The sequence below is a fragment of the Notolabrus celidotus genome, chromosome 18 (assembly GCF_009762535.1).
Source record: "Notolabrus celidotus isolate fNotCel1 chromosome 18, fNotCel1.pri, whole genome shotgun sequence".
Classification (NCBI taxonomy): Eukaryota; Metazoa; Chordata; class Actinopteri; order Labriformes; family Labridae; genus Notolabrus; species Notolabrus celidotus.
The window spans coordinates 30,570,560-30,594,573 of record NC_048289.1 but is presented as its reverse complement, the minus strand read 5'-3'; the positions used below and the strand labels follow the sequence as shown (position 1 = coordinate 30,594,573).

Here is a 24,014-nt window from a genome sequence, read left to right as displayed (position 1 = left end):
CTGTGATGCAATGTGGCGTGTGTGTTTACATTTTACAGCCATGCTCAGTCTCTGAAAATACGTGTGTAGTAGTGTGAGATTCAGAAACAGAGAAAATCGCAGCAACTGTCGCTCATGTTTTCTTCTTCTTTTGCTTTTTAATGCAGTTAGCATTCAGCTTTAAGACGCTCTGTAGCCACCGTCTGGGGGGAATACCTTATTACAACCAGTCACCAGTGAAAAGGTTGAAAAATCGTACTTTAAAATGAGAAAATATTCAAAGTATGTCTTTAAATATTCGAAAATCCTGTCCCATCCCTGGTCAGAACCACAGATATCTCCCTCAGACAAACAGGGAAGCAATAGAAGTTTGAATTACAATCACAAACAGAGCATCACTTATAGATTTTAAACTTCCTTTATCTTTGAACTGTTCCTGGTATTCATTTCGGCTCTTTACTTCCAACATTTTATAGCTGAAGTTGTGACCTTTCCAAAACATTCACATGCTCAATGTTTTTATGAACTGCCAAACTAAATGTGCAAACAATATCTACACCAGAATGTCAACATGTCTGATTCTGGAGGGTCATTGATTAGTGGAATAAGTGAGATTCAAAGAGGATGATTATTGGACATGTTTATCTCTGACCTCCTTATTGGAGCTTTAAATGTTAACACATGATGTTTCATCTCACTGCTCAAAGTGGACTCTGAGTTGTTGTAGAATGATTCTTGTGTGTGTGTGTGTGTGTGTGTGTGTGTGTGTAGGATGTGTTGGGGTCGTGGGATGACCACTGCCAACAGTTTGCCTCGTGTGCCAACTGCTGCAGCTTCTTTAGCTCCAGCACGTGTGGAGCTGCAGTGAATTTGAGGTTTTTGTTTGCAGGTGCATGTGCAGAAAAGAAAAACACAGTCACTGTTCTGCAGCAGATTAACTGAATCTTAAATCATCTCTCCTCCCACCCTGTGCTGAGCACGCTCCCTGGGTGTGAACACTGGGATTCTTGCTCCATCACTTTTGCACCCCCCCCCCAAATATAGATCATCTCCCCCAACAATCACGCCCCCTCCTCCTCCTCCTCCATCACCTCCTCCTCCTCCAGTCCCCCTTCTTCTGCTGAGTCTGCAGAGCAAATCTTCCGTGTTAAGTGGAGAAGAAACTCTGTCTGCATACAAACCAGTCGGCTCGCTGCTGCCTGGGAGTGAAGAAGTGAGGGATGCTGCAGACTGACACTGGTCTCATTCTGCAGAGGCTCAAAGAGAAAGTCCCTCAGAGGTGCTGGGTCTGCAGGGTGTGTGTGTGTGCACATTTGCATGAGTATTTGTGTGCACTATAATCCTCCAGGTTTCTTTGTGAGCAGCTTTTATTGATGTTTTATTCACGTAATGACGCCTGCTGTGTGTCTGAAAGGATCAATATAAAAGTGACAGAAATGTGAGCAGAACAAACGACTTGACTGTGATTTATGCCAGTGAAAGGATTCAGTCAAATCCAAATTTTACTTGGAGCACTCTTTCTCTCTTCAGGGTTTTACATAACACTTTGCATATTTCCCAGCTGGGAATGCGGCAGTGGGTGGAATTGTAAATGTACATCTGTGGATTTGTGTTGTGTATTTACAGACGGAGACGAAGACAAAAGAGGGAGAAAACAAAAAAGGGAGAGTGTGTTTACTCGATTGTGAGGAGGTTAAGAAGTTGATTTAAGTTTCTTTGTTCTATTAAATGTCTTCGTTTGTGAAGCAGCAGGATCACAAGAACACAAGATAACGTCTGTTGGCTTTGGAGTGAACATCGATGTGCTCTTACATCAGTACCTGTGAAGGAGTAACTTTACCCCTGAACTACATGCGTTTCAACCGGTGGACCCAGGGTCTAAATTTAGTTCAGGGGTAGATAATCTCCCCACTAAAAAGCTCCTACTAGGGGGGTAGTACTTTTCAAAGGTCCTGGGACTTTCAGGGGGTCAGGGCCTGCAATGCTGAACGTGTCTGATTGGTAGATTAACCTCAGTCCACAATAACATCACAAACATCTGTGATTCTAAATCACAGAAAAAAACTTTTGAAAAAAAAAAACTTTGAAAAAAAAGAATTGGAAAAATAACATTTGACAAAAAAAAATTTGAAAAAAATCTTTTTGAAAAAAAAAATTTGACAGAAAAAATGTGACAAAAATAATTTGACAGAAAAAATTTGACAGAAAAAATTTTGACAAAAAAAATTTGACAAAAAAGTTGACCTGAAAAGCAGAAAAAGAGTGAAAATTTTGCACCTGCAGTTAAAATCATGTAAAAAGCAATGAATGAATCAACACGTGAGAGGAGATAAGCGCGAGTAGCAAAGACGTTTCAACAAGGCTTTAAAATCCTTTTGAACTCAAAAAGCCGTGGCAGAGATCGGACGGTGTTTTGGTTTAAACAGCGACCCTGTTAACTGGAGACTCTCAGCCGGATGCATCCCTCATAAACGTCTTTAGACGATCATTAAATATCTGATGAGGATATTTTGAAATCTTAATAAAAACTAAACTAGTTTGCATTCCCAGGAACTCCCTCTGTGTTTCAACAGCTGTGTAAACTCCACAAACACTGACACGTTCAGCTGAAGGTCTCCAGTTTACAGGGTCACTTTTAAAACCGGAACACCAGGAGGAGAGACGCATTCACGGTTGGCTTAGAGAAGACTACTGTTACAAGCTGCTAAATCAAGAGAATCACAGCTTCTTCTTTTGAAAAGTACACACACATACAAAAAAGATAGAACGAATAAAAACTAATGAAAGAAAGAGAAATCAAGTGATTCACAGCTGGAAAAAACAATGACTGTGAATGTTTTTTTTTTAAAAATTGAAACAAAAAAATTTTGAAAAAAAAATTTTGCAGAAAAAAATCTTTGAAAAAAAAAATTTGAAAAAATTTTGACAAAAAAAAAATTTGAAAAAAAAAATGTTGCAAAAAATTTTGAAAAAAATGAATATGAAAAATAACATTTGACAATTTTTTTTTTGAAAAATAAAATTTTGAAAAAAAAATTTTGACAAAAAAAATTTGACAGAAAAAAATTGACAAAAAATAAATTTACAAAAAAGTTGACCTGGAGTGGTCGAAAAAAATAATTTTCCTCAAATTTGAAATTGTGCTCCAAAAGCAGAAAAAAAGTGAAAATTTTGCTCCTGCGGTTAAAATCATGTAAAAAACGAATGAATGAATCAACAGAGGAGATAAGCACGAGTAAAAAATCCCCTGTTTTCAGACTCAAGTCGCACACCCAAAACCAATCTCATCATCCTCTGCAGCAATATTTCATTCTTGACAATTTCATTACACCACCAAACTCCATGTGCTTTTCAACTGCAGGAACTTTCCCCAGGACTTTTTGAGGACCTATGCACATTTCGACAGCAGGAATAAGGGTCTAACTTTAGTTCCTGGGTAGTTAATCTCCCCCTGAAAACCCCCTGCTTGGGGGAGTAGTACTTTTCTATCCGTGGGCGGGGCCTTCAATGCTGAACGTTCCCACAGTGTTTTTATTCCCCCTCCATCCACAATAACATCACACACACCTGTGATTCACTTGGTTTAATGACTCCTGAACATCGGTCTTCTCTGAGCCTGATGGTGTGAATGCGTCTCTGTCAGCTCTCGTGTTCCAGTCTGAAGAGTGACCCTGTAAACTGGAGACCTTCAGCTGAACGTGTCAGTGTTTGTGGAGTTTACACAGCTGTTGAAACACAGAGGGAGTTCCTGGGAATGCAAACTAGTTTAGTTTTTATTAAGATTTCAAAAATCCTCATCAGATATTTAATGATCGTCTAAAGACGTTTATGAGGGATGCATCCGGCTGAGAGTCTCCAGTTAACAGGGTCGCTTTTTAAACCGAAACACCGGTCAATCTCTGACATGAAACGCTCGATTTAAAGCAATTTTAAAGCTGTGTTGAAGGAGCTTTGCCACTCACGCTTGTCTCCTTCCAAGTGTTGATTCAGTGAATCCATTTTAATGCCATAAAGCTTGATCAAAAATAGCACAATAGTAATCTCCTTCATGCTAGCAGCCTAACTGTGGTGTCGCACATGACAATGCCGGCCTGTCTGTCTCCTTCTGTGGTGTCATCTTTGTTGTATGGACTTCATCTCTGCCTTACTGCCCTCTACTGGTCTTGCGGTGTAGTGCAATCACTTTTATTGCCTCTCCATACGTCACTGACCTGATTTGCATAATCACCCCTGATCTTCTGGTTGAAAAGCACCTCATGTCTTGACCATAGACTGTATGAACGATGGACTGAGCTTCACCCATTGGCTTCTTGACTCCTTAAATCGGGCCTTGTCATTTAGCAGCCACCATTCAGAATACCACTCCCTGAAAGAGCTTGATCCGAGACATCTTGGTCTGCCGTTTGTGCCAAAAACCACAAAGAAGCTCAATAATGTGTTAAATTTTGAGTTAATAAAACCCCACAAAGAAGATGAGGTTGAATTTATTGACTGATTTGGCTTTCAGGCTGCACGGTCTTGCAGCAGGACAGTTCCTGGATCCAGTTTGCATGTTCTCCTGAGTCTAAAAACATGCTCGCCGGGTTAATTCATCACTCTAAACCTCTAAGTGTGAGAGTGTGCATGGATGGTTGGTTGTCTCTACATGTCAGCCCTGTTTTAGGCTGGTGACCTGTGCAGGGTGGACCCCGCCTCTCACTCAGTGACAGCTGGTATAGGCTCCAGCGGCCCACCGCGACCACAAACAGGGAAAGCACTATAGTATTAATCCAAGCTGTGTCCTGACAGATGAATGCATTGATCCTTACACTGACTGACATGTTTATTATCACGATGACATGTGACACAGTGGAATCAGGCGACATGTAGAGCAGACACAGGAGGAGAAGCGTTGCAGAGAGGAGGAGAGCAGATTAAAGTGTGATTATTCAGCCTCTGCTGCAAACGCAGCTTGTTTCTGTGAACACGATGATTCCATCGATCCTGCCTTTCGGGACCGTCAGCACTTTTATAAACTCAGGAATGCATCAGCATGCATCATTCAGCGACACAACAATGACCCACTTCTGTCTGCTGAATACAACACACCGCCTTTCTCTTCCTGCTGCCTCAGATTCTGAAACTCAACACGCTGTTAAACACGGAGTACAGATGCTTCAAAGCTCTGCTGCGACGTAGAAATTAATCTCAGATTTTTGTTCCTTCGTGAACACTTAGTGCAGGTTTTAATGGCAGCTGTGAAGGTCGCTCTTCTTACTCTTTAACGCCGTTTAAATCAGCACAGTTAAAAGCAGAGAGACTTCCAAGTCTTGGAGATACTGCAGCAATTATAGTGCAGGTTGTCATGGAGAGAGAGAGCCAATTTGAGTGTGACAAAAACGGCCACATGCTTTCACACTTAACATGTCATAGTGTGCACCAAATGAACCGAGAAGGACCTCACACCACCAGCCGGAGAGAAAACTCAACTCATTTCAAAGTGAAACGAGCCGCTCGTGTTCCTTCACAGCTTGTATTTTACATCACTGTCACACAGAGAACTCGGACGCAGCAGGGCGGCTCCATCTGTCTTTACAATAGACCTGTTAGTGAAGTGGTCACCTGAAGAGATGTAGACTCCTCCAGGTGATACAAACAGGGTTTTCTTCTGCAAAACGACGACCTGCTGCAGATTTGAGTAGCGTCCAGCTTAAATGTGCAAAATAGACATTAATGCATGAGACTAACTTGAACCCTCTGAGTGTTCATATTAAACTTTAAAAGTCTCAAAGTGATGATACGCTCATGACACATTTTTTTGGGGTCAGCCAGATGCCTTAAATGTGCATTATTTTAATGGCCACTAGGGGGCGTTTCGACTTGTTACAAACAGGAGCCTGCTTTAAAAAAATAAATGAAGCGTACTTCTTCTTGTAAGTTGTTTTCTGACCTCAGTAAACATTTTCCTGATGAGTTTATGATCTGAATCTCTAGTTTCAAGCCTTTTTCAACCCAGTATGATTTTTGTTTTTTTAACTATCATCCAGTCTAGAGTTTAAAGGACATTCAGCAGGGTATGCTTTGGGGGCGTGGCTTCCTGTGATTGACTAATCTTTACACATGCAGTTAAAAGAATTCCTTGTTCAGCTTTCAGACTCTTTTTGTCTCTTGAAATGCATATTTGCCTCAGAGCGTCACTTTGCCTTTGAAGTGAAGGCGTGTGCTCCAGAAACAGACACTAAAGTCACTCACTTTGACTCTTTACTGCTCTCCGCTCCCCACATTTCCTGTCTCTCTTCTTCTGTCCGACCTAACAAGGCAAAAAAGCCCCAAAAACATCTTTAAAATACAAAAGCAATGGCAGTTTCTAGCTCAAGCCACATATGCAGTTTTCCAAGATGGCCGCCTCTGTGGACGGGGACCCACTCCTGTGTAGATTCTAAATTACCCAAAACAAAACTAACTTTATATTCAGGTGATTAAACACTCATTTAAACACACTTATGAATACTAGATTACATTTCTATGAAGTCTGTTCTGATAAATGTTGCTAAAAGTTGCCCACTGTAGCTTTAATTTTATAGTTTGACCCATCTGTTAACATGGAGGAGGCGGGCTTCCAGTCTAGAGTTTAAAGGACATGCAGCAGGGTATGCTTTGGGGGTGTTGCTTCTTGTGATTCACTACACCTGCAGTTAAAAGAATATCTTCTTCAGCTTTCAGACTCTTTTTGTCTCTTGAAATGCATATTTGCCCCAGAGCGTCACTTTGCCTTTGAAGTTAAGGCGTGTGCTCCAGAAACAGACACTAAAGTCACTCACCTTGACTCTTTGCTGCTCTCTGCTCCCCACATTTCCTATCTCTCTTCTTCTGTCCGACCTAACAAGGCAAAAAAGCCCCAAAAACATCTTTAAAAATACAAAAGCAATGGCAGTTTTTAACTACAGCTACATGTGCATTTTTTCCAAGATGGCCGCCTCTGTGGACGGGGACCCACTCCTGTGTAGATTCTAAATTACCCAAAACAAAACTATCTTTATATTCAGGTGATTAAACACTCATTTAAACACACTTATGAATTCTAGATTACATTTCTATGAAGTCTGTTCTGATAAATGTCGCTAAAAGTTGCCCACTGTAGCTTTAATTTTATAGTTTGACCCATCTGTTAACATGGAGGAGGCGGGCTTCCAGTCTAGAGTTTAAAGGACATGCAGCAGGGTATGCTTTGGGGGCGTGGCTTCCTGTGTTTCACTACACCTGCAGTTAAAAGAATGCCTTGTTCAGCTTTCAGACTCTTTTTGAAATGCATATTTGCCTCAGAGCGTCACTTTGCCTTTGAAGTGAAGGCGTGTGCTCCAGAAACAGACACTAAAGTCCCTCACCTTGACTATTTACTGCTCTCCGCTCCCCACATTTCCTGTCTCTCTTCTTCTGTCCGACCTAACAAGGCAAAAAAGCCCCAAAAAATATCTTTACAAACCCAAAACTATGGCAGTTTCTAGCTCAAGCCACATATGCAGTTTTCCAAGATGGCCGCCTCTGTGGACGGGGACCCACTCCTGTGTAGATTCTAAATTACCCAAAACAAAACTATCTTTATATTCAGGTGATTAAACACTCATTTAAACACACTTATGAATACTAGATTCAACTTCTAAAAAGTCTGTTCTGATAAATGTCGCTAAAAGTTGCACACTGTAGCTTTAATTTTATAGTTTGACCCATCTGTTAACATGGAGGAGGCGGGTTTCCAGTCTAGAGTTTAAAGGACATGCAGCAGGGTATGCTTTGGGCGTGGCTTCCTGTGTCTCACTACACCTGCAGTTATAAGAATGCCTTGTTCAGCTTTCAGACTCTTTTTGAAATGCATATTTACCTCAGAGCGTCACTTTGCCTTTGAAGTGAAGGCGTGTGCTCCAGAAACAGATGCTAAAGTCCCTCACCTTGACTCTTTACTGCTCTCTGCTCCCCGCATTTCCTGTCTCTCTTCTTCTGTCCGACCTAACAAGGCAAAAACGGCCCAAAAATATCTTTAAAAATACAAAAGCAATGGCAGTTTCTAGCTCAAGCCACATATGCAGTTTTCCAAGATGGCCGCCTCTGTGGACGGGGACCCGCTCCTGTGTAGATTCTAAATTACCCAAAACAAAACTATCTTTATATTCAGGTGATTAAACACTTATTGAAGCGTACATATGAATACTAGATTACATTTCTATGAAGTCTGTTCTGATAAATGTCGCTAAAAGTTGCCCACTGTAGCTTTAATTTTATAGTTTGACCCATCTGTTAACATGGAGGAGGCGGGCTTCCAGTCTAGAGTTTAAAGGACATGCAGCAGGGTATGCTTTGGGCGTGGCTTCCTGTGTTTCACTACACCTGCAGTTAAAAGAATGCCTTGTTCAGCTTTCAGACTCTTTTTGAAATGCATATTTGCCTCAGAGCGTCACTTTGCCTTTGAAGTGAAGGCGTGTGCTCCAGAAACAGACACTAAAGTCACTCACTTTGACTCTTTACTGCTCTCTGCTCCCCACATTTCCTGTCTCTCTTCCTCTGTCCGACCTAACAAGGCAAAAAAGCCCAAAAAATATCTTTAAAATACAAAAGCAATGGCAGTTTCTAGCTCAAGCCACATATGCAGTTTTCCAAGATGGCCGCCTCTGTGGACGGGGACCCGCTCCTGTGTAGATTCTAAATTACCCAAAACAAAACTATCTTTATATTCAGGTGATTAAACACTCATTTAAACACACTTATGAATACTAGATTACATTTCTATGAAGTCTATTCTGATAAATGTTGCTAAAAGTTGCACACTGTAGCTTTAATTTTATATTTTGACCCATCTGTTAACATGGAGGCGGGCTTTATGACTTATACTGCAGCCACTAACATTGTGACTTCATCTTTGTGGAGCTGTAACGTTGTCCATCTTTTAATACATCATGATGATCCTCTAACAGCTGCTGGGTTGTTTGAGGCAGATTATTTTACATTTCAAGACTTTCGCTGAATTAGCTTTCTCTCTTTCTAACAATGTTTCTCCTTTTTGTGATTATAACCACTCAGTTCTTCAGAATTCATCTTGAACTTTGTGTTGTTTCCTTTGTCAGTCTGAAATGTTTGTACAGTGACCCAGCGGACCATGTAAAGCCGGCACGTATTGACCCACCGGCTCCATTCATCAGCCTGATTTATCAGATTCACATCCAGCCTCACATCAGCATTGATTTACTGCTGCGCCGGCTGAGTCTGCTGTGGCCTTGTTTTTCTGCACAGCTCACATCGTGTTTACACAGAAGCCTCCATGTGTTTTTTAGTGCAGACAGGCTCGGCTTCAAATGCAAAAAAGATACAATGAGTGTGTTTGTATCTCAAGAAACTGCAGGCGGTGAGTTTGCTGATGTATTCCTTGCATTGTAAGATCGATCAACGCTTGCAAAACATCAGCAACCAGTGTGTTTCCACCAATCAAATCAGAATCAGGGGAAGGAAAAACCTGCAGCTATGTGAACTTGGCTCCACCTTAGATGAGGAGCAGTTGTTTTACCTGCTTGAGTAGCAGCTGTCAGCGCCGCCGCTTCAACCCCTTAAAGAATCTGGCTTCGTGTTCAGCTGGAGCTTATTTCTGAGGCCTTGCAGCTGAGTAAGTCTGCTGGACTTTCCTCTGCAGACTGAGTCACGCCTGATGACTCCACACACACTCACCGACCCCCTCGTGAACCTTAAAGTTGCTGAATGTTACCGTTAAGTGAGGGAGGAGGACAAAAAAGAACGAGCAGCTACGGAGAGCACATGCAACATTTAAGCAAAGGGAGCAGAGTGTGTGTGTCTCATGTCGAGTAGCCCAGTGTGTGTGTGTTTGCGTGTTTGAATCACCACGGCTGATGTTGCAGTTTGTGGACGTCTGCGTGGGGAGGATGTTTTATCAGGAGTTCTCAGAAACTTTGCGAAGAGGGTGAAACTTTTTTGCAGTTTGTTATCTGACAAACAAACTCTTCTTTGATCGCATCAGTCAGTTTGCTCATGAGCGTAATCAACGTAAGTCAGCTTTAAAGCACACAGAGCATCGGTCCTACTGAGGGGTTCAAAATCTGAGCTTATTGCACAGCTGGATGTTTGTTCTGTGTCATTTGGAGCAGACATTACGGGTATTGACCAATCAGAATCAAGTATGTGACACAAACAGGTAAAAACTCCAATTAAAGGGCCGCTGGTGGCCTAGCGGTCTAAGTGCCCCACATACAGAGGCTACAGTCCTCATTGCAGGGGTCGCAGGGGTCACCGGTTCGATTTGCGGCCGGTCGACCATTTCCTGCATGTCTTCCCCCTCTCTCTACTCTTCATATTTCCTGTCTCTCTTCAGCTGTCGTATCAAATAAAGGCAAAAAGGCCAAAAATATAACTTTAAAAAACAACAACAAAAAAAATCCAATTAAAGCTCCTATAAGTAATTTTTCTCCAGATATGAAACAGACTGAAATTAACACTGATGTCTCTTTATGAGCTACAAAAGCAACCAAGACCATCTGAATCAAGATTAACTTTTTCTACATGTTTATTTTTGATGTCCGAATTCTCCGTCAAGGTGTAGGTGTCAGTCACCTGCAGGAAACGGTCTTTCTGTCTTTCTGAGGGAAAGATAAAGGAGGACCAAAGTGCAGAATTTATGATAGAAAGGTTTTAATAAACAAAAGAACAAAAAGGTACAAAGAAAACTACTGAAATGTCTGAAGAACTAAATCCAAAAAGTCAAAAATAACTCAGGGAACTCAGGGAAGACATAAGGCATTTTTCGAACTTTACCCTGGAAATACGTGTGTTTCGAGCTGTGGACCCAGGGTCTAAATTTAGTTCAGGGGTAGATAATTTCCCCCCCTAAAAAGCCCCTGCTTTTTGTTTTTTTTCCTCCATAGGTCACTGGCCTGATTTGCACAATTTACCAGGGACTTCAGCCCGCGGTCGAAAACACAGACAACAATAGGTGCATTTCGACCAAGAGTTCCGGGGTCTTTTAGCGCCCAGAACTACTTTACCCTGAACTAAAAGGTTCCTTTGCCCCCATTATTGTCTGCGTTTCGACCACGGGCTGAAGTCCCGGGTAGATTGTGCAAATCAGGCCAGTGACGTATGGAGGAAAAAATTATATTAAATAATATTTTGAAATTTTAATAAAAAACTAAGCTAGCATGCATTCCCAGGAACTCCCTCTGTGTTTCAACAACTGTGTAAACGCCACAAACACCAAACGTTCAACCGAAAGCCCCAGGAACTTTGAAAAGTACTACCTCCCAAGCAGGGGCTTTTCAGGGGGGAGATTATCTACCCCTGAACTAAATTTAGACCCTGGGTTCTCTGGTCAAAACGCACGTAGTTCAGGGGTAAAGTTCCATGGTAAAGTTCCTGCGGTGGAAAAATGCCAAATGGGGGCACAGGAACCCTTTAGTTCAGGGTAAAGTAGTTCTGGGGGCTAAAAGACCCTGGAACTCTTGGTCGAAATGCACCTTTTGACTGTTAAATTAAAACAGGATGTTTGTTTTGGTAAAAACATGAAAAAACAGCAAAGAAACAAGCATTATAACTTTGTCCACAGGGGGCGCCAGAGTCAACACAACCTGAAAGTTCCTTACTGGAGCTTTAAAGAGAGCAGAAAGAAATTAGGACTCACAAATTCTACTTTCTGGAGTCTGGAGGTCCTTCCACTCAAATCTAAAGTGCACCCAGTTTGATTATATGTAGCTGTAATGAGACAGCATGAGGTAAAGGTACATCTGACCCTGTTACATTTACGAGAAGGTGATGAGTGAGACCATAGTGCAGCTTTAGCAACATGCTTGTTATTGAGTTGTGACAATGGATACCAGCATTCAGCTGATAATGACTGGAGGCTGACTGGACTCTGTGACTCAGAGAGGACAGTAACGCATTATAGAAGAAGGCGTCATTGTGCTTTAGAGGAAGGACACGTGTATGCTGTCATGATGTTTCTAGGACAGAATGCATCCTAACAAATATTTAGGTACACTTGAGAACGGTGTGTCATGTATGTGATGATGTGTAGTGATCAGGTTCCCTTGTCCCGTTTCCAGAACACGATGAATCTCCCTCCAGACAAGGTGAAGATCCTCAGTCAGTACGACAACGAGAAGAAGTGGGACCTCATCTGTGACCAGGTGAGTCCCCTCTCTACACACACACACTGCCCGGTCTGCAGTGTCACCATGCAAACACAAGCAAATCCATGGCACAGCCTCAGTCAACACCAGCAGACGTGCTCACACGAGGGAGCTCATTAAATATTCACGTCACCGTAGTAACCGCAGGTGGGTCCATAACAAACTGAGTCATGATGAGAGAGGGACAGAGGACACCTGGACTTCAGTCTGCTTCTTTTTATATGTTAAAACTGGAACTTATTATTGACTTGTGAAAAACAGATGCTCATTTTCAATTTGAGTTTTAAAAACAGACAGACTCTGTAGTGGAAGTCACTGCATTATAAACAGACATGACTCTGTAGTGGAAGTCACTGCATTATAAACAGACATGACTCTGTAGTGGAAGTCACTGCATTATAAACAGACTCTGTAGTGGAAGTCACTGCATTATAAACAGACTCTGTAGTGGAAGTCACTGCATTATAAACAGACATGACTCTGTAGTGGAAGTCACTGCATTAAACACAGACATGACTCTGTAGTGGAAGTCACTGCATTATAAACAGACATGACTCTGTAGTGGAAGTCACTGCATTAGAAACAGACATGACTCTGTAGTGGAAGTCACTGCATTATAAACAGACATGACTCTGTAGTGGAAGTCACTGCATTAGAAACAGACATGACTCTGTAGTGGAAGTCACTACATTAAAAACAGACATGACTCTGTAGTGGAAGTCACTACATTAAAAACAGACATGACTCTGTAGTGGAAGTCACTACATTAAACACAGACATGACTCTGTAGTGGAAGTCACTGCATTAAACACAGACATGACTCTGTAGTGGAAGTCACTGCATTAAAAACAGACATGACTCTGTAGTGGAAGTCACTGCATTATAAACAGACATGACTCTGTAGTGGAAGTCACTGCATTAAAAACAGACATGACTCTGTAGTGGAAGTCACTGCATTAAAAACAGACATGACTCTGTAGTGGAAGTCACTGCATTAAAAACAGACATGACTCTGTAGTGGAAGTCACTGCATGGGCTCAAAATCACATCTAAAACCATTGTCTGTGAACATACGTATATATTTTTTCATGTTGTTTTTATACTATTAACACAAATGCAGTTCCAACCTTGTCAAAAACTCTCAGGGTAGATGATTCAGCTGGATGAGAGGAGGGAGACCGGTACAGTCGGACTGTGTTTAAGTGCTGCAGAGGAATAATTTCTTAAAACTTGTTAAGATCAGGTTCATTTGCATGAGAGACGCTGAGTAATCAAAGAGTCTGTGTGAAACCCTGTGCCCTCTGAGCCCCCCTCCTCCTCACTGCAGCACAGCAATCAAATATAATTAGAGATCTGTGTGTGTGTGTGTGTGTGTGTGTGTGTCTGCATCTTCAGGAGCGCTTTCAAGTGAAGAACCCCCCGTCAGCGTATCTGGAGAAGCTGAAGAGTTATCTGGATCACGGAGGGGTCAGTCGAAAGGTAAGACCAAAAACAGTCCCCACCCACACCTCAGGTCAGAGATCAGTTTCTGTGAAGTGAGAGACATATTTTAAAAAACATGCAGCAGCTTTACCTCCTGTGAATAATTAACTTCTTCCTCACCTTCTAACATCTCTGCGTGTGTCCTTTCAGTTCAAGAGACGAGTCCAGGAGTCCACTCAGGTCCTCAGAGAGCTGGAGATCTCCCTGAGGACCAATTATATCGGGTGAGTCTGGCGTTGCAGGGAGAAAGGGCTTCATGGAGTTCAAACTTCTGCACAGAGTTTGATATGAAGCAGTGCGGTTAAGACAAATCCTGCATGCATGCTTTTGAAACTTTTGAACCGATAGCAGATCATGTTGGAGATTTAATCCTGCATGCATGCTTTTGAAACTTTTGAACCGATAGCAGATCATGTTGGAGATTTAAGATCTTGATCTGTTTTGGTCCTCCAGCTGGGCTCAGGAGTTCCTGAATGAAGAGAACCAGGGTTTAGATGTTCTGGTGGATTATCTGTCCTTCGCCCACAGTGCCGTCTCGTACGTATCAGCCTGAAACAACATCATCTCTCATTCCTGGAACAGACGCAGCTTAACTACGTCTCCTTATCTCCTTCACCCTGCCTGTCTCTGTCTCCTGAATGCCACCACGGGCTACTTTGTGTGACGGTAAACTGTGTGACTCACAGGTACGACGTGGACTATCTGGACAACGGCACGCTGCCCGCGGACAAAATCAAAAGTTTGGAGAGGTCGGCCGAAGATCTGAGCAGGAGTGCCAGCAACTCCCCGACTCACAGCGCCTCCAAGGCCAGCAAGGCCTTCACAGTCAGGTAGAGACGGAGCGGGCGGAGGAGGAGTGACAGAACATACAGACCCTCTGTTTGACACGCTGATACTTAAGAGTATCCAAAAACCTGAGAGAGGCATAATGAACTTAGATCAGTATTTAGATCAGTATGTACAGAATCAGAATAAAACTTTATTAAAAACTACAAACAAACATTTTGTTTTTAAAAATAATAATGTATGAAATTACAAAAAATAAAAAATATATAATAAAAAAGGGCATAAACATTATTTTGAGCAGGAGTAAAAACAGTTATAAAAAAGACTATATAATTCTAAATAATGAATAAAATAGTAAATATTTAATTTTATTTAACAATTAGTATTTATTATACATTTTATATACTATGCAGGGAATGAAGGTAATAAATCAGAAGACAATATAATAGAACGATAAAACTTAATATAAATAATTAAAGTTTTATTATAAATATATAAATATTAGATAAAAAGTTAAAATTATTAAGACGTAAGGTTTATAGAAACAATAAAGATTTTAAAATTTAAATAAATTAAAAATATACAAGAAATTAAATATTATCATAAAAATGATATTATTATAATTTAGAAAATTAATACAAACTATTAAAAAAATAATTATGAAAAATGTTATAAATAGTAGAATATCAAGAAAATAATTTATAATTATAAAGTGCATAAATGATGAAAAATATAAAGGTTATAACAGCAATTAAACTTGAAAAAAATATACATATACAATACTTAAAATATTGTTATTAATGTATATGTAATATACTTATAATATATTAGAATTAAAATTAGAGTATCTTCATTTGATTTGATTTGATGTCTTTATTTCGATCATTAAAGTAATTTGATTTAAACTTAACATTTTTTTTATTTATTTCATCTTTTTTATTTTATCTAATTTAGTTCTATAATATTTAATTTTTCAAATTTCTTTTTACTTAGAGTTCCTTTTGTGTTATTTATCGGTTGTGTCATTTGAGTGTAGTAAATTAGTGCAGTGTGGGTCACACACACACACACACACACACACACACACACACACACATACACACACACACACACACACACACACAAACACACCTACACACATTCCTAGACAGCTGATCTTTGTGATATGAAGCCACTGAGTTCCTGTCATAGTTTGTCGCCTCTTGTTCAGACTCTATATGTGTGTGTGTGTGTGTGTGTGTGTGTGTGTGTGCGTGTGCATATGAATGTAAAAAATGTTGGCATGAAAAACATCAACACACTTTAACTCCTGAGCAGAGAGGTGGGAGGAGCCAGTTTGTCTGCGTCACTCGCTTTAACGTACCAATTAATCCTCAGCTTCAGTCGTGTGTCATGATGATTGATTTATGAAGCTGCTCAGAGTTTCTCATTAAACATCCTTCACTAATAAAAGGTTCACATATCTCTGATTCTTCAAACATGTACTGTGACTAGTTTTAGGGAAACCGATCCGTAACCCCCGTGTTTCTCACCTGGCAGATTCAACTCTCTCCAAAACAGGAAAGCTCTGAGGAACTCTCGTCCCGTGAGCCAGACTGACGACGTTCACCTCTGCATCATGTGTTTACGTGCCATCATGAACTACCAGGTATTTAAACACACATACATACCTGTCCTCTGGATCTGTGTGGTCATGACCTTTGTTTACACATCCGCTCTGACAGACACGTATGGAAGCCTGTTGAAGCCAAGAATGAAAGAATGAAGCATCAAAGTAAAAGAGACTTTGTTACATATGACACACTGACTGAAAATGACTTTATGAGATACAGAAACTTATTTTTGACCTCTGAATTCAAGATCAAAGGTCAAAATCAGGCACATTTTAAAGACAGCATCATTTCATTATTTTTCTGCATGGGAGTTTTTAATTAAATATTATGACAGTAATACCAAAAGCAAGTTAGAACTCTCACTTTTGCTGTAAAAATCACACATATTCAAATTTTTTCAACTTTTTAGGTTGAAATCAGATAATTAAAGCAAAAACCAACACTTCTGAGGAAGACTTTTAGTTAAAAATATGACAACAAAGTAGGAAATCTTGCTTAAAATAAATATTAAATTAAATCAAATTAAATTATTAAATAGCCCAGGTCCAGAAGTCTTAACATAATACTATAATTGATATATATATGTTGTGTTTATTATTGCACTGTATCATGCCTTGTTGATTTTATCAGCTTAATTTTGATATTGTTTTTTAAACTCTGCCCTGTACGGTGACCTTGAGGGCTAAGTAAGGCGCCTTTTTGAATAAAATGCATTATTATTATTATTATTATTATTATTAGTATATATATATATAAAACAATCTTTAGGTCAAATTTAAATTAGAAAGTTATTTTAAAGCAATTTTATAAAATAAATATCAGATTTCTTTCTCTCTTTCTTCTGTATCCCAGATTCCAAATGTTGTCTTTTAAAAATTATAAATAAAAGGAAGCACAAACTTTAATTTCTCAGTCAGAAATGGAGTTTAAAAAATGAATATCAAGGCGAGTTTTCCAAAATAAAAGTCTGATTTTATTCTGAAAGTAAAAATACCGCCCTTGATTTAGATTTTTTTTTTTATTCTTAATCAAATCCTAAAGTTTACACTCAAAGACTTTTTAATACATAAATTTAAAGTCAGTTAAATGAAGCAGAAACCTTTATTTGTAGATCATAGTTGGATTTAGAAGTAATTATATGAAGTAATAAATAATAAGTCAGATTTCTTCGTGTCCCAGATTCCAAATATTGCCTTTTTTAAATTTCTAAATTAAATAAATGAAGCAGAAATGTTGATATCTAGGTCAGAACTGGAGACACAAAGTCTGATTTTATTCTGAAAGTTTAAATTCCGTCTGAATGTTGAGTTATCTTGTGATCCAGTATCTATAAAGAAAGATTCCCCTCACTACCTCATTAAAACCAAGTATATTCACAAACACTCAACATATTTAGAACATATCTTTATACTTAACTCACAACACAAGTAACATGAGGTAGAACAGAAGCATCTTTCTTTGTTGATACTCTGTGTTAAATGCTTTAATGTAACTGTGTGTCTGTTTCCAGTCTGGGTTCAACCTGGTGATGAAACATCCGTGCTGCGTGAACGAGATCACGCTCAGCCTGAACAACAGGAACCCACGGTGTGATTCTTTAAACCTCTAACACGTCTGTGAACGAGTGAACTGTCAGAACTCTAACAGAGTTTAACTGAACCCTGTGTTTGTCAGGACGAAGGCGCTGGTCCTGGAGCTGCTGGCGGCCGTGTGTTTGGTGAGAGGAGGCCATGACATCATCCTCTCCGCCTTCGACAACTTCAAAGAGGTCTGTAGACTTCACACCAACACATCCACACCTTTAAACCTTGTATTATGTTGAAAAACAATTACATTCATTATGTTGCGGGTCATTTTGACCCGTACTGTGAAAATCCACTCAAAAAAGTAAAAAAAAAAACAGGTTAAACCAAAAACAACTCTAATTTATATTATATAAACATTTAGAAAAGAGACATGCAATACATTTTTAATTCCAACACTATACTAAAGAACTATTTAGTTCATGTTTTTTTAGTGGCTTCATGTCTTCTCTTGTGCTCAGAGATGCATCTTTGTGCATTGTGCTCATTACAAGAACATTCTTGTTTTTCTTTGGGGCAGTATGAAACAAATGTTGCTTTCTCAGTGAAAACACATTTTGATGATGATGATCGCTGCATTCCTTGGTTTTCATCTAATGGAGAGACAACGGCAGACTCGTCCTCTGAATCCTCCTCATCGTAGGGAAATTGACAATCTGGATCATCAATAATCAATCAATCAATCAATCTTTATTTGTATAGCGCCAAATCACAACAAACGTTATCTCAAGACGCTTTTACAAACATAGGAGGTCTAGACCACACTATGTCAAATTATGAACAGAGACCCAACACCAAGACAGGGTAAGACTCAGTCTGACCCCACCTTAATCCACCATGAGCATTGCACATCGCAGTATTTAGCTAGTTACAGTGGAGAGGAAAAACTTCCTTTTAACAGGCAGAAACCTCCAGCAGGACCAGACTCATGTTAGACAGCCATCATGCCTCGACTGAGTTGGGTCTGGAAAGACAGATAGAGGGGAGTAAGAGAGAGAGGTGATAGTGATGAGACGAGTCGTAGAAGCTGTTGCCGCTGGAGTCCAGCACGTCCGTATCAGCTGGAGTCCAGATCGTCCGCAGCAGGAGGACGTCTACGGCAGCTCAGAGGAATCTACGAGACAATAGAGCTCAGGGACTCCAGAAAGGCCTATGGTTAGTAACTTTAATGGGACAGGCAGAGTTAAAGTAAGTGATGAGGGGGTTGGGGGGAAGAAGGTGAGCTAGGATCCCAGTGTGTCAGTGTGCCAGTTCCCCCGGCAGTCTAGGCCTATAGCAGCATGACAAAAGCTGGTCCAAGCCTGATCCAGCTTAACTATAAGCTTTACAATAACATTGTCCTCAGTCTCTGAAAGATCCTCTGTCTCTGAAATCTCTTCCTCTGTATCACTATCCCAGTTCAAAATCTGTGATGAAGCTTCTTCAGCTGTAATCCTTCTGGAGCTCATGTTTGGTGTGTTTGTCAAAGAGATGACACGAGAACAGTGAAAAGGACAAGGGAGAGAAAGTTCCTCCTCTACACACACCTGGGTCTCTGGGTCTGAATGGCTACTCAAAGGCACTCAAAAAAAGTACATCAAACCGACATGTATATTTGATCTGAACAGCTAATGACCCACATTAAAGCATCAGGGTCAAAATGACCCTTAACATCATCTTTGTATACAAACTCTGCTCAGACCAAGCGGCAAACTCCGGTCTCAAACGATGAAGCCAATGCAGAAGTGATATAAACTGCAATACATCGAAAATCCTCTTGAGGCTGGCTGCAGAAACACACATAGACATGAATGGGAAAAAGACGATCTTTGCAGCATTAATAAACATGTTTACAGCCTGGTTCAAAAAACGGCTTGGCCCTACAAAGCTAATCTCTCTAATGACACACACTGTACGGGGGGTGAATTTTTTTCTAACATGACGGTTAAGAAGATATTAAGATTATGAGTTTTGCCCAAATAAGGACATGACTGACGTGACTCCTGGTCGGGAACACACAGCCATTGGCTAAGAGACTCACACTACGTCACACTCTGCCTAGTTGAGTTCCGCATTACCAATATGGCTGCTGCCGTCGATTTGCTTCAAAACAGCTCTCAGGAACAGATGGGTGACATCACGGATACTACGTCCATATTTTATACAGTCTATGGCTCAGACATTTCACTACACATCAAAGTGTCCAGATTTTACACACCAGTTCATGACCATAGATGAGGAGCAGTCACAACATTTCATGAAGACAAAGAAAGGATAAGCAGTACTTTGGTCAACACAAAAACTGAAAAGGGTCAAATTGACCCTTAACATAATATACGGGTTAAAACCTTGATCTGATCTGGTCTTTAAATCTCCCTGCTTCAGATGTTTACATCATTTAAACCTTAAAGGGGACATATCACGCTTTTTTCATCAATATATATTGGTCTAAGAGGTCCCCAAAACATGTCTTTAAAGTTTATGTTCAAAAAAACACTTTGAAATCAGATTTTGGTCTGCCTGAAAAGTCCTCTTCTTCAGCCCTCCTCAGAACAGTCTGTTTTCCCTCTGACCACGCCCCCTCAGGAAGTGGATGTGCCTCGGCTCTCCAGCACGTTGATCTAATGTTTACATGTTGGCTGAATATACACGGCTGCTCAGAGATCACGTCACTTCAACCCTCTGAATCTGATCCTGACGGAGGGGCGCCTGTAGCAGGACCTTTCTGAAGGATTGGTCACAGATTTAGTGTTTCTTGTTGTTTTATTTATCAGTATGTAGACGTGTGTCTTGGTACACAGCTACGAACATGTAGCTATGTGGCTATGCTAACTAGCGCTAGCACTTATCCATGATAAATAAAAATCATCCACTAGATCTTCAAATCTGCAGACGTGGGGAGTAAAACCGACATCTGCCAGAAAGGCAGCGGGACCTTCCAGATTCTGTTTCTTGTTGTTTTATTTGTCAGTATGTCGACGTGTGTCTTGGTACACAGCTACAGCTACGACATGTAGCTATGCTAACTAGCGCTAGCACTTATCTATGATAAATAAAAATCATCCACTAGATCTTCAAATCTGCAGACGTGGGGAGTCAAACCGACCTCTGTGTTTATTAAGACAGCCTACAACTAGCATGCCTCCCTCCTAAGCTCCTTGTTAGCGCACATGTGTGCAGGGAATGAAAAACGGAGGGGGGATTCAGTATTATTTTATACAGTCTATGGGCTGAACAAGCTCCAAGCTCTGACTCCGTGACAGACCGGATATTGTTGTTACGTAACAAAAACACGGAAGTCTGAAACGGCTCGTTTCACACACATTTACAGAAAGGTGTAGAAATCAAAACAGGGGCAGAATGGATTTTTTTCATTCTCGGGGGGTTTGTAGACATGCCAGGGAAACATATTTCAGGTAAAGAACCATTAAAAAGTCAATTTTGCATGATATGTCACCTTTAAGATCCAACAGAGGAAACCTCTTCCTGAAGTTCATCTTCTCCACTTTATGTTGCTGTGAACTTCTGAGGATACCTTTGGTGTTCAACGAGCATCAGCAGGGATGACTCAGCTCCCATGCAGGCATTATTTTAAACCCGTCATCTGCTCAACATAGACACAGCATTAGTAACAGCACCCTCATACCAGAGGCCCTTTAATGTGCTGAAAACCAGGTTAGGGGGAACCCCAGACCCTCCTGCCCCCCCAGTGCCAGCTGCTGGGTCCAGTTGTCCCTCTGCCAGACGAACCTGACTGCAGAGGCGTTAAGAATGTCAAACACTTGTCGGGTCGCCTCTGACCTCTCCTTGGCCCGTCTCTCATCTTCAACTCAGAAAGCAGCAACTGTTGCTAACAGATCTCCTGGAGTGGATGCAGCGCTGCACACGAGGAGCAGCGTGAACCTGAACCAGGAGGGGTCTATTTTTAGGTGAAGTCAGGGATGTTGGAAACCTGCCCTGCAACAAGCTCTGCAGCAGCAGCGTTTTTATAAGCCTTGTTTTTTGGATTCAACACCTCGTGACGTCCGATCATTATCAGCCGCTTAAATTTACAACCCAATTTCAGAAACACTTAAAACGAGCGTGTAACCAGATCGAACGGCGGCTTTAAGAGTCTCTCACGTTGGATAACTTCATTTGTTATTGGCTGTTTGAATTGTAGGGTGTGAGTTTAATCAGAGGGCTTTAAAATGTGTGGATTGTTTAGTTTTACTGATGAACTCTGCAGCGTCTGCTTTTAGATCAGGGAGGGAGTTCATTTAGTTTTATTGTGTTAAAGTTAATTTATTTTAGTTTTTACTTCTGTAACTTTTACACTTTTATTCTCAGGATGCTTATTACATCCTTGTTAAAATAAAAATAAAATGTGGGGAAATAAAGAAGACCAGGCTAAATAAATCTGCTATATTTGATCCAGATTTATTTATTTATTTATTTTCTAAAGTGTCTTTTATGTTTCATACATTCCAGATTTACACTACCAGTCAAAAGTTTGGACACACCTTCTCATTCATTTTTATGTATTTTAATTATTTCCAACATTGTAGATTAATACTGAAGACATCAAAACTATGAAATAATCTGGTTTTGCCATAATCTGGATTACAACAGGAGTCAAATAGAGCTATCCATTGTGTACTAACCCTACCTCTGAACAACACAACTGATGGTCTCAAACACATTAAGAAGGAAAGTCATTCTACAAATGAACTCTTGACAAGGCTCATGTTCATTAAAAACCATTCCAGGAGACCACTTCATGAAGCAGACTGAGAGAAACCATTCCAGGAGACCACTTCATGAAGCAGACTGAGAGAAACCATTCCAGGAGACCACTTCATGAAGCAGACTGAGAGAAACCATTCCAGGAGACCACTTCATGAAGCAGACTGAGAGAAACCATTCCAGGAGACCACTTCATGAAGCAGACTGAGAGAAACCATTCCAGGAGACCACTTCATGAAGCAGACTGAGAGAATACCATTCCAGGAGACCACTTCATGAAGCAGACTGAGAGAAACCATTCCAGGAGACCACTTCATGAAGCAGACTGAGAGAAACCATTCCAGGAGACCACTTCATGAAGCAGACTGAGAGAAACCATTCCAGGAGACCACTTCATGAAGCAGACTGAGAGAAACCATTCCAGGAGACCACTTCATGAAGCAGACTGAGAGAAACCATTCCAGGAGACCACTTCATGAAGCAGACTGAGAGAATACCCTTCCAGGAGACCACTTCATGAAGCAGACTGAGAGAAACCATTCCAGGAGACCACTTCATGAAGCAGACTGAGAGAAACCATTCCAGGAGACCACTTCATGAAGCAGACTGAGAGAAACCATTCCAGGAGACCACTTCATGAAGCAGACTGAGAGAATACCTAGAGTGTGCAAAGCTGTCATGAAGGAAAAAGGGGGCTACTTTACAGAATCTAAAATATAAAACAGATTCTGCTTTGTTTAACACTTTTTAAAAAATTAAATAATTCCATATATGTTCTTTCATAGTTTAGATGTCTTCAGTATTAATCTACAGTGTTTACAATAATTAAAATAAATACAAACCCTTGAAGGAGAAGGTGTTTCCAAACTTTTGACTGGTAGTGGATATTCAGGTCTCATTTATAACTTAGGTTCAATTATTCTTTGATTTTAAAAGTGTAATTTTACATCAAAACCAATAAGAATCAATTACTTATAAAAGCATGAACATTATATTATATTATATCAACAGAACAGAACAATAGAAAGATAAGTAAGTGCTAAAATAAAAACATAAATGAGTAAAAGACAAATAAATGAATGAATCAATTTAAATAAAATAAAAATAATTAGACTAAATTAAATAAATAAAAATGAAATATAGAAAATAAACAAACAGATTTTTTTATCTTGATTTTGCAGGGAGAAAAAAAATCACATAATACAGATTTATTCGTCTACGTTGTGAATTTTTGAGCTGAAATAAAAACAAACCTTCTGATTTATCTCTGATTTGATTCTGCAAAGGTACAAGGTAGAAGCTGCTTTGTTAAAAATGTTAACTTTACTTTTGAATATTTATGTTTATCTTATTTATCTTATTTATCTCTTGTTATTTCAAGCTGCAGACAGTGCTGGGAGTACAGCAAATGATAGAGTCAGAGCTCCCTCTGCTGGACAAACTACAAAATGACGAGGGATGTTTGAAAGACGCTTATTTCCCAGTTTGAACTGAAATGTAGGAGCGCCGGTGGCCTAGCGGTCTAAGTGGTGTCCTCATTGCACAGGTCGTGGGTTCAACTCCCGGCCTTGACCATTTGCTGCATGTCTCCCTCACTCGCTGTCTCTCTTCAGCTGCCCAACAAATTCAAACTATCTGACTAGTCTAAAGGTAAAGAAACACTCAGAGGACAGTCAACATGAGCACAATTTATGTAACACAGCTAAACG

The 24,014-nt window shown here is 40.2% G+C and overlaps 1 protein-coding gene across 1 annotated transcript in view; it reads left to right on the top strand.

Annotated features, from left to right (window-relative positions):
- Positions 1-24,014, top strand: part of LOC117830534 (formin-like protein 1) — a 48,296-nt gene that overhangs the window by 9,244 nt on the left and 15,038 nt on the right. The window contains exons 2-9 of the mRNA XM_034708684.1: positions 12,051-12,134; positions 13,533-13,616; positions 13,770-13,843; positions 14,073-14,156; positions 14,306-14,449; positions 15,945-16,053; positions 17,529-17,605; positions 17,693-17,786. Coding sequence (XP_034564575.1) covers positions 12,051-12,134; positions 13,533-13,616; positions 13,770-13,843; positions 14,073-14,156; positions 14,306-14,449; positions 15,945-16,053; positions 17,529-17,605; positions 17,693-17,786 — 750 coding nt within the window. The remainder of the gene's footprint in view (positions 1-12,050; positions 12,135-13,532; positions 13,617-13,769; positions 13,844-14,072; positions 14,157-14,305; positions 14,450-15,944; positions 16,054-17,528; positions 17,606-17,692; positions 17,787-24,014) is intronic.